The following is a 12784-nucleotide window of genomic DNA, read 5'->3' on the forward strand; positions in this document are numbered from 1 at the left end:
TTGGAGGATGCTGAATACTGAAGGATATCAGCAGTGATTCTTCTGGTACCACGGCTATCTGTCCCTGGTATATGTATTTTTTTTTATTAGGTTTATGTAAGATACAAAGTATGGTATGGTACATGAACAAATATGGGGGAAGGACGACTCTGAGAATCTACCTTTCCGGTCTCTCCCTCGTTGTCCTGTATATCCGTGTTCGTAGCCGTTGCTTTAAACGAGCACAAGTTCTAGGGTCCAAGTGCGCCGTGCCCAGAGCCGGACGGGAACCTTGACAGATCCTTCAGTGCCCTGGTCCTGCACGTTCTGGTCAATCTCGACTTCAATACCGTCCCACCAGCATTTTCTCTAGAATGACGCAGTGTTGGAAGCAAGCAAGCAGAAAAAGAGATTATTAGCTCAAGGGTCGCATTTTGCATAAACGCATGACATGTAGAGATTTGCATAAAGCCAAAGAAACAGGATTATGTCAACGTCCAGATCTGGGACGTTGTCCATGGTTCGTTTGCTTTGCGATCCGAAAAACGCCCTGTTCATGCCATTGAAGACGTCAATCCTTCCTCCCTGTCATAATGAAGTAGAGCGCACTAGAAGAAGAAAATGAGAATAAAACGTACCGCTGGTTTCCGCCAGAACAACAGCAGCTTTTGAGCAATGGCCATCTGGATCTGGTTCTGCTCTTGAAGACTCCGTCCTGCTAGCGTTGGTGTCGATGTCGCAGTGGCGCTTTGCTGACTTGCATCCCGAGCGCTGTCCTCATTCTGCGGGGGCGCCAATAGATTCTCTTGTGAACTCGCTGCCGCGGCGTTGGTATCCTGAGCTCCTTTTGCATCTATTGATGTCGATGTCGACGCTGATGTAGCCGTCGTATTTGTGTTCGTACTCGTGTCCGCATTCGTATTCCTCATAGCGGTGGATACTGCTGCTGGATCTCCCGAGCTTGCATTCGCCGCACGGGCAGAGCCCAGAGGCGATGCAGGAGTGGCAGAGACACCCGCAGCGCTCGTCCGAAGCATCACCATCGCAACGCTGACCACCGTCGTCCTCTTCGACTCCAGCTTCCGGTACCCCCACTCGCCGTCTCGCTCAAACCCTGATACACACAGCATGTCCATCAGATGTTGTTCCGCCTGGTTCTTTTCCTTGTCGATATTGCGTTGCAAGGCCGTGAAGATCTTACGGTCCCTCTCAAGAATTCGTCCGCACTGCGTCTTGATCATCAGCGGTGGTGTTGGTGGCGTCGGCAGCGGTTTAGATTGACCTGGTGTTGTATCGTTATTACATGCAGCAGCACCGGCGGTTGCGGTAGCCGTGGACGTGGTTGTTATTGCTGTAGCAGAAGTCACCGTGGTTGTAGTCGAGGATGATGGAGCGATGCCCATGATAGCGGAATCTCTCTTGATCTCGCGTCCAGATGCTGTGGTACTGGCTATTGCAGATAATGTCGGTATGGGTGTGCCCGCACTGGTAGCAGGGATATCTTTGCTCTTGATGCTTCCTCTGGATGAAGGTGGAATCGCAAAGTAATCGAGCTCTTCTCTCAAGACGATAATTGCCTGCTTATTCAACAATGGGTTCTGAGGCTGGATCGAGCTCAAGGGTATTGGCCGTGGTGTCGGTGACTCGGCCGTGAGCGTAGGCCCCGGTACGCTCGATGCTGTTGGCGCAATTGGTGGCGTCACAGTCGTCGTCCCTGTTGATCCATTGGCGTCGTTCAAGGCAGCTTGCTGCTGCTGCTGTTGTTGTTGTTGTTGTTGTTGTTGGCGTTGCTGGACCTGCTGCTGTAACCGCTGTCGCTGGATCATCAACATCCGCTGCTGCTCCTGCAACCGCAATCTCCGTTGTGTCTCGCTCACTCTCTGAGCTTCGCGATAAAATTCGAGGATGTACTGCAGACAAACCGGATCAAAGTCAACCTGGATCACTTGTTCCACCACTTCCTCGTCTTCGTCATCGTCTTCATCATCCTCATCATCATCATCGTCCCGATAGTCCTCGTCGTCTTCATCATCATCCTCGTAGCTGTAATCGCTGTAATCACTGTAGTCTGTATAGGTGCTCTCCGATGGTTGATGTCCATGTCCTCCGCCCGGTACTGTCAATCCCGCGCCTGTGACACCTCTAGCACCGACTCCGGCTCCAGATCCTTCAGCTCCTGTGCTAGCTGTCGTCGTCGTCGTCGCCGTTGTCGTAGTAGCAGTAGCAGTAGCAGTAGTAGCGGTAGTAGTAGTAGTAGTAGTAGTAGTTGCAGCGGCATTGGCGGTGTTGGTAGAAGATGTTCCTCTGAGCCCCTTGGTCCCTGATCCTGAATACGACGGTTGTGGACGGAGGATAAGGCCGCTCGGGAACATGACGATGAGGATACTTTCAGGCAGACTGATAAGGGTCTCGCGTTCAATCTCGAATCGGACCCCTCGAACCTCGAGGACGAGTTTGGTAGGGTACCTATGCTGTTGTGAGCTTGGAGTATAGTACTGTGAGGGTGAGGGCGCCGGTGCGGGCTGGACCTGGGTGATGGGCGATGAGAACGGCTCTGGTGAGACTTGTGTGATGGGCGACTCGGAGGACATTGATCCCGGTGCTGTGGAGGAGGCTGATGGGACCTGGGGGATGGGGGATGTGTTGGTGACCATGGTTATTGGAATGTCACACTTTATGCTTCACACACTCAACGGACGGACGGACGGGAGGACAACGCACGCACACACAAATAAAAATAGAAATAGAAATAAAGAAAGAAAAGGAAGAGCTGGAGCGAAAGGGAAGGGATGGTGGGGAGAGGATGTTACAGAAGGTGGAGGTGAAGAGGATGAAGAGATGAGAAAAGGGTGGAGGGAAAGGGGCGATGGTGGATGGAATGAGGTAATATGAAAAAGCACAGCAAGAAAAAATACAATTGAAAAAGGGCAGGCACTAAAAGGTCTCCAAAGGAAAGGAACGATGCCGTCCCATGCTAGACTATCCTATATCCCATCTAAATGCGTATATCTCTCTCATCCTCAACAACCGATTGCTGCTCCTGCTCCTGCTGCTACCGCTCCTCGATCCTCTCGGACTAAAAGGAGCGTCATTTGCTCTGGCTCTTTCTTTTCATCTCTCCTCAGGAACAGGTAACCCGAGCCATCGCTCACAAGACAAAAAAAGAAAAAAGGGAGGGGGGTCGCAAACCAGATAGCAACAGGAACAAAGGAACCGAGAACAAGGAGCTAGCGAGGTCGGTGGAGTCCCATTGTCTCATCTGGCGCCTTTGAGCAGGTATTCTCAAATAAAACAAGCAGAGACCACGACCATGCATGGTTGATTATTCATATCAGCAAGCATGTATACGTGTTGTGCACGTATGGGGGCATATTTCCTGCTCTTCGCATACACACACACTCTCTGTTTGCGTCTTAGAAATCGCCATTGCTATGAATACAGAATCACCCTAGGAAATATCCGTAGGAAAGACGCGTGTCCTCTAGTCTATGTTGATGTCTATGCTGCAGTGTTTGTTGTTGTCGTTCTCCGCGTTGGTTGTTGCCGCCTTGTGTTGTGGTTGCAGTGTACGTATATGTGTACCTGCTTACTATAAATTGGCAGTGCTGCATGAGCTGGTCCTATTGTTTCCTCCCTCCTCTCGTTCCTTCCTTCCCGCCATGCACTGCACAGAATGGTAAGCATCTGACTCCCAGCATCCTTGTTGACAAAATAAGAATGAGAGTGTGGGTCTCAAACTTTTTTTTTTATATTCAATCGTAACGACTCTTCCGTTCCCCTTGCTTATGCTTTACTTATGAATATGATCTGCGGCCATGAAAGGACCAGAGCATATGCCCGTGCTTTCTCGTAATCACCAGGTTGTCCCCAACCGTCGCGATGTCCACCAGAGGATTCGTCTCCGTATCTTCCAAGAACGCAACCCACTGCCGGTCCTTCACCATTTCCGCTGGCCGTTCGCCTGTGTCCTCCATGTCAAAGATCGTGAGCCCAAGGCGCGTCGTAAGCCCGATGCGGAAGTGATTCCAGATTACATATGCGATGAAAAACAGTGGTCTCTCATCTTCGGTCGCATGCGCCTTCCTCTGTTCCGGCAAGCAGTATCCTATTGTCTCGCTTTCGTACCGCTTCGCGTGTGCATACAATGTGTGCAGCTTGGCATTCGTGGCCACAGGACGGGGCGGCTCCTGACCGGGTGGTATAAACGGAGGGGCCTCCAGATCCCTGTCACTCACTCCCAGCACTGTGCTGTCAACATGCCACCAGCAAGACTCCCATTCGCTTCCTTCGCCGTCCGCCAAGGTCACAATCCTGAACGAACAGCGCTGCTTCGCGTCTGTCCGCGGAGGGATTGGCACCTCAATGGCCCAGCTTACTTGAACGCCCCAATAATAGAGTCGGCGACGCAGGGCTGCTGCCTCCGCGGTATCCTGGGCACTCCCTTGCTCATCAACCCTCAGATGTAATTGTGCCACCTGTCGCTCATTCACCCAGTCCCATATCATACCTCGACCGTGTCTGTTAAAGAGCACAAGCATTCTCTCAAAGTTGCTGTGGTAAGGAAACAGAGTCATGCAGCTGACGCCTCTACTGATTTGTTTCTTTGACCATGAAGAGTTGCCCCGGGTTCTGTCTGCTAGAAACAGGACCTTCTTGATAACCACCGCTGGTGATGAATCTGAGTTTTGAATACCGAACAGGGTTATACAATCTAATGTTTCCTGGACTGATGCTCCATTTGATCTGTTTGATCCATTTGATCCACTTGACCCGTTTCCTTGACCCTGTACCATCATCGGGACTGTGGCAGTATACAGTTTGGCGATCCTTCCTCTCATAAACATCCCAAGTTGACTTGGTTCAATGGTTTCGACTCGTCCCTTGATTGGAACAAGATCGCTTGATGGACTTGAGTGCCTGGAGGGCTCGGTCCATGGGTCGGGGCCTTGAGATGTCAGTAACGCCACTGGAGAGGCACGGGGGCCAGAAGTGGCGGGAACACGAACAAAGATCTCGATCACGCGAACAATAAGCCAAATGTCAAGAATCTGGGTGTCGGACTGGTCCTCGGCGACCGGTCGGGCATTCTCCCCAAAGGCAAGGACCATCACAACGCGCATGTGTCCATTGACGATGGTATCGGGGTAATGACGGATGTCCATAACCTGAGCGACTTGCATATGGGCGGCCTCGAAGGGATGATGCCAGGGCCGGCCACCTTCTCGCTCGGCTGTCCAGAACTCGCTGCCGCAGACGGCAATCGGATGAGTGAGGTCGGGCAGGATATAGAGCAGGATCTGGCGATCAAATAGCGGGTCTGCGACCGCAGGCGGGGTCGAAGCCACGGACCTCATAAGCATTGAAGCCGAGATGATGGTGTTGGATTCGTAATCAATGTGATATACTGGGGAACCAGTGCGGCGCCAGTCAATGTCGCACTTCTCATTATCACTGTGGTTAGATGAGGCACCGGTACGATGCCAATCTTCATGGAGGGTGGTATCATTAGAAGGGAAGTACCGGGCCTCGTTCAAGAGGATTCTGAGGCGCATGCAATCCTTCTGATTGGATGGAGCGTTGGGCACGTTAGTGCCTTCGATATCCATTCTGGTGGAATCTTCTTCGAATGCAGGCGCAGGCAGCGGAGCAGCGAGCCCCTTGCACAGACTGGCATCGCGGAGGACGATGCGTTTCCAAGAGATAGCTCGATCGGCGAGGTCTGGCTCGTCATCAAGGGTGATGTTAAAGGACCAGGTTGGGTAGGAGAAAACGAAGATATCGAACCAATCTCTAGTATCGATTAAGTGGAAGAGAACGGCACTTGTATGTCTGATATTGAGGAGGTCGAAGGGATTGTTGAGGCGGCGGACGATGCACTTGAGGATCTCTGGGGGGACCCTAATTAGCTGGGATACAACTAGGTTTCGTTGTAGGTTGTCTCTGGGGCTGGTGCAGGTGTGCAAAGGCGGGTCTGATTTTGTTGGAGGGAAGAAAGAGAACATGCCGGGAAAGAGAAAGTAATAAAATATATAGTGTTCCTTTTTGAAGCAAATATAAGGAAGGTGTTCAGAGAAGCACGGGGAGGCACGAAGGGGTGGAGGAAGAAGGGAGTTGGTTCGGGCAGTCTATGGAGGATCGAAGAGGAATGAATATGGCCTCATGTGTCAGCGAGAGATTGGAATCGTCGGCGGTACGATGATCGCTCGGGCAAATGGCGAGGATGGGGGGGCAGTGTGGATTGGTGGTTTGTTGAAAACTTGCGTGCCTTTAAATAGTCATTACTTCGCCATTTGCCACTATGATTTTATTTAAGTAGTGAAATAGTACTAACAGTAAAACAAGAGCAAGAAGAAAAAGGTAAAGGAGAGATGAGAGGAGGATTGGAAGAATATGTCTCTGAAGAGGCATCCTGCTGTCCTGTCCCCAGCGAACATTGAAAGGACAAGCGAATAGTCTAGCTTTTTTTCGGGAATAAAAAAACGATGTGTTTGTTCCATATTTATATACGCCGTGCGAACCTGCTGTCCTCCTTCATGCCGCTGAGTAATGTGCCCGCAAGCATTCTGAATGCTGGTCTAATGGGCCTTGTCGGTTCTAGCCTTTCGCTCCACTCATCCAACTTCTGACTTAGACAATTCTTTTCCTCCTTCGCATGTGTATATTATTTTCCCCGCTCGCTTCACGGCAACTTTATAATGCTTTTTGTACGACCCAATCGGTCTCATGAGATATCGAAAAATCATAGAGAAGAAAATAACTACTCAACAGTGTGAAATGCGGATGAAATACATACCCTCTACGTGCGTTCTCTACTGTAATTAGTCCTATTTGTAGCGTGGAAGAGAGCATGAAGGAGCTTATGCTGAGCATCTCATGTAGGATTCATTGGTAAAATGCAATGGCTGAAATGAGGACAGACTGTCAATGCATGTCCTGGTCCATTGTTTCTGCACATGGTAAAGCTGGTATGGCTTTCCTAAATATCTTTGGCGTAAAGCATTCGCACCAACCGACAGCATAATCCTCTTTTATCTCTCTTGAGTAAAATGGAAGCCTATAATCCTTTGCCTTTTTTTTTTTTTTTTTTTTTTTTTTTACTTTGAAGAGTTGGTCAAAGTGGTCAAAGGTTCATTAGCGACCACGCGGTGTTCATTTATGACAAAAGATAGAGGGCCTACGGACTTCTAGCGTGATTGTTTTCCTTTACAAACTTTGAGATATTATACCGATATACTGGCTTCGCCATCTTTAACACTCTTTTTTGTTGGGTCGTTGGGAAGGAAAACGGTCGGAAAGAAATCCGATGAACGTTCAAGAGCGTCCATATTTGTATATTGGATGGCGAAGGATCCTTCCCCGTGGAAAATGTAGTTGAGCCTTCCTTTTTATTGACGCCAGATCCTCCCAGGTGTGCAGGCGTGCCAAAGGCTGGAGCCTTCCCTGAAGGCAGCTGCTAGTTTGAAGGCACGGAGCACTGGATCTATTAACAACGACTCGTGAGCCAAGACCTAAGAAATATTAGAGATAGATAGTAGATTGATAGATTGAGATATTGATGAAGATTGAAGATGTGGCAATGAGGCAGGTGGTTAATCGACTGTGCCATAGTCCAATCTTGATACTGTTAACTCAGCCAAAATACACGATAACAAAAGAGGATTTGCACAGGCAGCCTTGAGTTGGGTAGTCGGGACGAATCTTCACTAAAAAAAGTCGAACAATAGCCTTACCATCATACGCATACGCGCGTCGACGACGGAAAAGACGAAAGAAAAAAAAAAGATTGGCTAAACTGCTAATAACCACCGCGCTTCTTACTCATATCCCTGAATCAAATTGTCCCCCCTTCCCCTGCCCCCTTCCGGATCATGCAAACGAAGTGCGGCAGCAGACCCTTTTGGTTGCCAGACTTTTGGTAAGCTGCAGCGACGGAAGGAGCTTAGCGTAGCACGTTCTCGACACTCGATAAATCAATAAAAAAAGTGCCGTTTAGCGCTCTTTTATGTTCATATCTCCTAGGCCCTTTGTCAAGAAATGAGTCGCACAGTATTTGTTCGCGCACCACTCCTGGATCATAGTTGCCGATGGTTCATTGGAGAAGGTTCGCCTGGAGAGTCAATCAGGATGTTCAGTATCCTAGTATTTGGACATTTGGATGCGAAGTCGCTTGAGATAGTTTCTTGATAAGTGATGTCGAACCGCTTTGCGCATACGACGTGGCACGCACGCTTTGGGATCGTCATTATTGTTGACTGTTGAGTTTCTTGTTATTTTTCATTGTCCGCATCTATTTATTTATTTTTTTTCAGCTGCGTAATGTTCTAGTGTGCTGGAAGAAGAGATAAAGGGATAGAAGCGCGGCGTCGGATGTTCTCCCAAATGACTATCGCCACATGAACGCAACAGGCCCCATTAAACCTAACCATCATCTCGTATTCTCAGCGCGCGCCTCATTTCCAACCCAAGGTGCCTGAGTTCGATTTGCTTTATTAGTCGTGAAAAAAAGAAAGGCGAAGAAAGGGAGCAGAAGTGCAAAGAATACGAGGAAATAAGAGAAATAATAATTTACCCATCGTATTCAGAGTCCTCGCAAATTTTGCATGCGTACCTAAACGAATTGAGCCGATGTTTTATTCAAAAGATTCTTTGGGCGGTACTAAAGAGTTGGCGGCAACGCTGCGCCCACGCCGCTACAGTAGCCGGTACGGAACGTCCGATGACAGCCGAACTTGGAGCAAGGATCGGAGCATACGCGGTCATAGTTGGCTCCGGACGATGGCGAGGAGGATTGGATGAATATCCTTGGGAGATACAAACGTAAGTCAATAAAAATGGATATAATAGGCAACGATCCAACACAGGGTATTATGCCTCGTTCTTAAACAAAGATCAACTTACTGCGTCGTTTCGAACGAAGCAAATGCTACCTCCGGCTCCAAAGTTCCGGGCCTTGCACACAAAGTACGACAGCAGAAAATGGTTGCCAGACTTATTGGTCGCATACCCAGTGGCTGTAGGGACTTCTGTCGTAAAAAAATGTCCTACAGCGTTTCGGTAAGCGACGAAAGAATTCAGTAAGATAGATTATTCTCAATACTTTGTTAACAGGAGACATTTGCTTCCCTTACCGCCTCTACTCCAAGTCAGCAAATGACCGTGGTTAAGGATACCCTGGGTAGCGCATTGCGGGTTGCCACACCACTCCTGAGCTTTGATCGTGATGGGGTCACCTTCTTCGACCCGCTTCACGAGACAGCCGCAGTGTCCGGTGCCATGGAAGTAAGGTCCTGTTCGCCAGTCAGAAGAGGCAAGGTTGCGCGGGATGAATTCCTGGTATGTGATTTGGTACAGCTTCAAGAGCTTGCCACCAAAATGACCGTTGTACGCCGTGAACTCAGAGGAGGAGGGCATCAGGGACGTTACGTGCAGGCCTTGTATTGTCATTGTTACTTGAGTGGGAACCGGTGTTTGCTTTGGAAGTGGGGGACTGAACAGAGAAAGGCAAAAAAAAAAAGTTGATGGAAAACGCGGCCTAGGAAAGAAGAGGCGATGTGCCCTGTTCAAACGACCATTGATCCATCATTGCAGCAGCGATGTTGTTGATTCTTCAAACCTGATCATATCCCATGGCTATGTCGTGTGTCTTTATTCGTCTTGGCAATCGGTGATTGATGCTGAACAGCAGGTAGGAATAGACCGCTACGACGCGCTGATATGAATCTCGAACGCGAACGCGATTACTGAAAAAGGAGCATTTTGTCGCTAATATAAGACAAATGCGAACCATCATTGTGCAGTAGAACGGAAGGGGAAGAGAGAAGTGTTTATTGTCGCTCCATCGCGTGTTTTATTGACAGATATGGAAAAAAGAACTATATAATGGCAGTCAGAATTTGACATGTCCTGTCCAGAACTAGGTGCGACGAACAATTCCCAGATTGCATAGGATGAATATCGCTCATGACGGGATGATTTGATTATAGCGTACGCCTTACTGGTCAAAGCATCAGATACGATGTACTGCCCTAAGGTAGCCAGTTGCGCGATAAAAAGAAATACCTTTGCGTTGGTCCCTCTGCCTATTTTGGCGATGAGTATCATCCAGCGCTTTTGCCTTCTGGTGTCTTACTTCAAGAGATGGCCAGGTTATCTAACATCTACTGCGTCCATTGTTTTTCAATATACAATGTCACAACCGCGCTGTTGATCCACTAAACCCGATAGTCATATACGATAATGTCGTATGTATCCATCGTAATCCGTGTCGTTTACGTTGCAAAAATCTGGTACTGACTCCACAGTGTGTACCAAGAAACGGAAGCGCTATCTAGTCATCGGGTCCGAAAGTGAGTAGTTAAATCCCATCTAGATCCAAAATTGATAGAGTAAAGACAGATTTATTCGCAAAAATCGGCAAGAAAGAAAATACGCTTGACGAATACTTGCTCTGAGAAATGGCCAGGTGGCGTGGATGAATATCCTGGATACGCGTCAATGGAAGGCGGAGAAGTGCATTGACCATCACAGGGAACGAAAGATAGCGCGTTTCGGATATTTTTTGGGGTTACCTTGGTTGCACTGAGAATTTATCACCTTCGCCTGGATGGTTGCGGGCCTTTCATAGGAAGAACGACAGCGGTTTGTGGTCGTCGGTAATCGGTGAAAAAAATATACCGTATCATGTTCCGTGGCAGGTCTTGACATTGAACTAGATCCAAGCACTTGTAGTCCCCTGAGGGATTTATTACCAATTTGAACGATGAATAGCGATGTAAAGACTGCTGTGGCCGCGCGCTTTGCTATATTGAATCTTTTTTTTTTTCTTACTGCACTATGGGCTGGGGCTGTTGACAAGCATGCGGATTGTAAACCATGCCTAGGCTTTTTTTTTTTTTTTTTTTTTTTTTTTTAAAAAAAATCGACAGTCGCTTCGTAGCTGTTGAGGTCCTGATCCTTTGGCACTGATCATCAATCTGTGTGCATGTCGTGTGCTGTTGATGCTACTCGCTTTCATTTGAGCGGGGTTTCTTTGTATAATAAGCGCTCTGTGAAAGAAAAAAAAATCCTCCGGCAAGTCAACGCAGGAGACATTTATGTACATTGGAGGAAACAGGAACAGAGGTTTTTTCATTTTGCGAGATTATCAAGTAAAGCTGCCTTTGTTGAAATTGCTGGCAGACGAGCTGCATTGAAGGACTATTGGTAGTACAGATATTGCAATACCGCAGTACTGGGCGTCTGTTGTCTGAAGTGACTCTAATGAAAGACCATGGATGCCAGTTACTTCCGTCGAACGATTGCCAGGTAAAATGGGAGAATGTCCTGCAAAAATAAAAATAAGAATAAAAAAAAAAGGTATTTCCGGTTAATGTCCAGTCGTGATAAACCTAACGCTATTAAAAGAAAATGGGACACCTCCTTACAAGTTTTTACCTGGTCATTCGCAACGTAGTACACGTCGTCTCCTCCAGGTTTGTGTCGAGTGATGTTGCGGGCTCGGCAAATGAAGATGGGCAAGTGTTGATGGACTCCCGATTTCTTCGCTGCAAATTCTCGTGGAATAGTCAACGACGGCGAAAAGAAGTGTCCTGTACATGCCCCGGACATAATAGTGAAAATAAACAGGACAAATGTTATTAGACCAGGATGCGAAAAGAGTCTAATAGACAAATGGACAGCAGAACAGGCATAATTACCGTTGGAAGCACACATAGTTCTCAGGTGGCCGTGGTTCAAGATACCCTGGGTTGCACAGCGCATGCTGCCACACCACTGGTGAGCAAGGACCATATGGTTTTCTGGGTTGGTAATCCTTGCTTGCAAGCAGCCACAGTGGCCTGTGCCGTGAAAGAACGCCTCCTTGTGCCATTGTGCCTCGTCTGCATGGCTTCCTACGACCGTCTCTGTGTATGAAATCTGGTACAGTGCGACCAGCTGTTTCGAGAAGACAATATCGTAGATCTGAAACTCAAGGGTGCTGATCCGAACGGGCTCCACGTGGGCTCCTTTGACAGACATTCTTATGTGGAACGGTCTTGTAAACAGGGTACAGCGGCGATGAGATAGTGTTTGTAAATGACCCGACGGAAGTACAGGAAAGGGAGGAAGAAAGAAAGGAGCGAGCGCAGATGCATGTGTCGCTTTATAGTATCTCATTCTTTGCTGGAATATAAGATCGACCACTGATCAGATTTTACTGTCTTATGCAGGGCGAGGTATTCCCAGTGGCATGCATGATGTGGTGGCGAGAGCGATGGTTCCTACAATCGATAACTGCAGCACCGCTGTCCGATGTAGTACATGGCACAGCACAGCTCTTTCATTTTGGTCCGCAACGGTCCTCAAGGTCTTTGATGAGCAATGTGTTGTTTACTCAATATATTTGGTATAGAAAAACAAGATTACACTCATTTTCACCCCTCGCACACAACGCGTACAAGCTTATATATAGTCCCCCTGCATTGAGTAGCAATGAATACCTGCAGGGTAATATGTTTTTGTCCTGTTCTTTGTTGTTCTGCATGCACAAACCTCAACCTAAAACGCACAGCATAAAACACAGCAATTGGTTTCACCTTCCGCCTCGTGCAACAAAACCCTTTCCTGTCCAAGGTCCGCGAGCTCTTGTTTGTGGTTGGTATTGAATCGGATTGTTTACTGTATGCGCATCAAATTGCCTGCACATCTCTCCTAAGAGGAACTAAGAAATGCAAGCAGAAAGTAGTACGGGAAATCCAGAGCCAAGGCTTTTCTGCATGCAACCAGGATATTTACTAGTTTACCCTGCAAGATATAAATACAGGCA

At 48.1% G+C, this 12784-nt stretch overlaps 4 protein-coding genes across 4 annotated transcripts; all 4 read right to left on the reverse strand.

The window, feature by feature from the left end:
- Positions 1–15: 15 nt before the first annotated feature.
- BC939DRAFT_68673 (uncharacterized protein) lies at positions 16–2895 on the reverse strand. Its single transcript, XM_051561835.1, has 3 exons — positions 2701–2895; positions 618–2603; positions 16–348 (listed from the first exon to the last, which is right to left on the reverse strand). Exons 2-3 carry the CDS (start codon positions 2568–2570, stop codon positions 214–216), a joined length of 2088 nt encoding a protein of 695 aa, XP_051414734.1. The 5' UTR covers positions 2571–2603; positions 2701–2895; the 3' UTR covers positions 16–213.
- A 778-nt stretch (positions 2896–3673) lies between these two features.
- Positions 3674–6350, reverse strand: BC939DRAFT_68624 (uncharacterized protein). The gene has a single exon (XM_051561834.1). It carries the CDS (start codon positions 5979–5981, stop codon positions 3774–3776), a length of 2208 nt encoding a protein of 735 aa, XP_051414735.1. The 5' UTR covers positions 5982–6350; the 3' UTR covers positions 3674–3773.
- Positions 6351–8613: 2263 nt separating this feature from the next.
- Positions 8614–9423, reverse strand: BC939DRAFT_526770 (uncharacterized protein; the record flags this gene model as incomplete). Its single annotated transcript, XM_051561382.1, has 3 exons — positions 8614–8780; positions 8907–9002; positions 9108–9423. 3 exons carry the CDS (start codon positions 9421–9423, stop codon positions 8614–8616), a joined length of 579 nt encoding a protein of 192 aa, XP_051414736.1.
- A 1667-nt stretch (positions 9424–11090) lies between these two features.
- Positions 11091–12114, reverse strand: BC939DRAFT_443664 (uncharacterized protein). Its single transcript, XM_051554570.1, has 3 exons — positions 11676–12114; positions 11413–11567; positions 11091–11301 (listed from the first exon to the last, which is right to left on the reverse strand). The coding sequence occupies exons 1-3, from the start codon at positions 11995–11997 to the stop codon at positions 11260–11262; spliced, it is 519 nt and encodes a 172-aa protein (XP_051414737.1). The 5' UTR covers positions 11998–12114; the 3' UTR covers positions 11091–11259.
- Positions 12115–12784: the final 670 nt, after the last annotated feature.

The sequence above is a fragment of the Gamsiella multidivaricata genome, assembly GCF_025024155.1.
Source record: "Gamsiella multidivaricata strain RSA 2152 chromosome Unknown BC939scaffold_15, whole genome shotgun sequence".
NCBI lineage: Eukaryota > Fungi > Mortierellomycota > Mortierellomycetes > Mortierellales > Mortierellaceae > Gamsiella > Gamsiella multidivaricata.

Bases quoted from the DNA above. Each gene is read 5' to 3' on its own strand.
- BC939DRAFT_443664 (XM_051554570.1), bottom strand. From the start codon at position 11,997: ATGTCTGTCAAAGGAGCCCACGTGGAGCCCGTTCGGATCAGCACCCTT. The intron at 11,568-11,675 runs GTAATTATGCCT...GGGCATGTACAG, and splicing joins AACTATGTGTGCTTCCAACG to GACACTTCTTTTCGCCGTCG. The intron at 11,302-11,412 runs GTAAAAACTTGT...TTATTTTTGCAG, and splicing joins ACTACGTTGCGAATGACCAG to GACATTCTCCCATTTTACCT.
- BC939DRAFT_68673 (XM_051561835.1), bottom strand. From the start codon at position 2,570: ATGTCCTCCGAGTCGCCCATCACACAAGTCTCACCAGAGCCGTTCTCA. The intron at 349-617 runs GTACGTTTTATT...GCGTCATTCTAG, and splicing joins TGTTCTGGCGGAAACCAGCG to AGAAAATGCTGGTGGGACGG.
- BC939DRAFT_68624 (XM_051561834.1), bottom strand. From the start codon at position 5,981: ATGTTCTCTTTCTTCCCTCCAACAAAATCAGACCCGCCTTTGCACACC.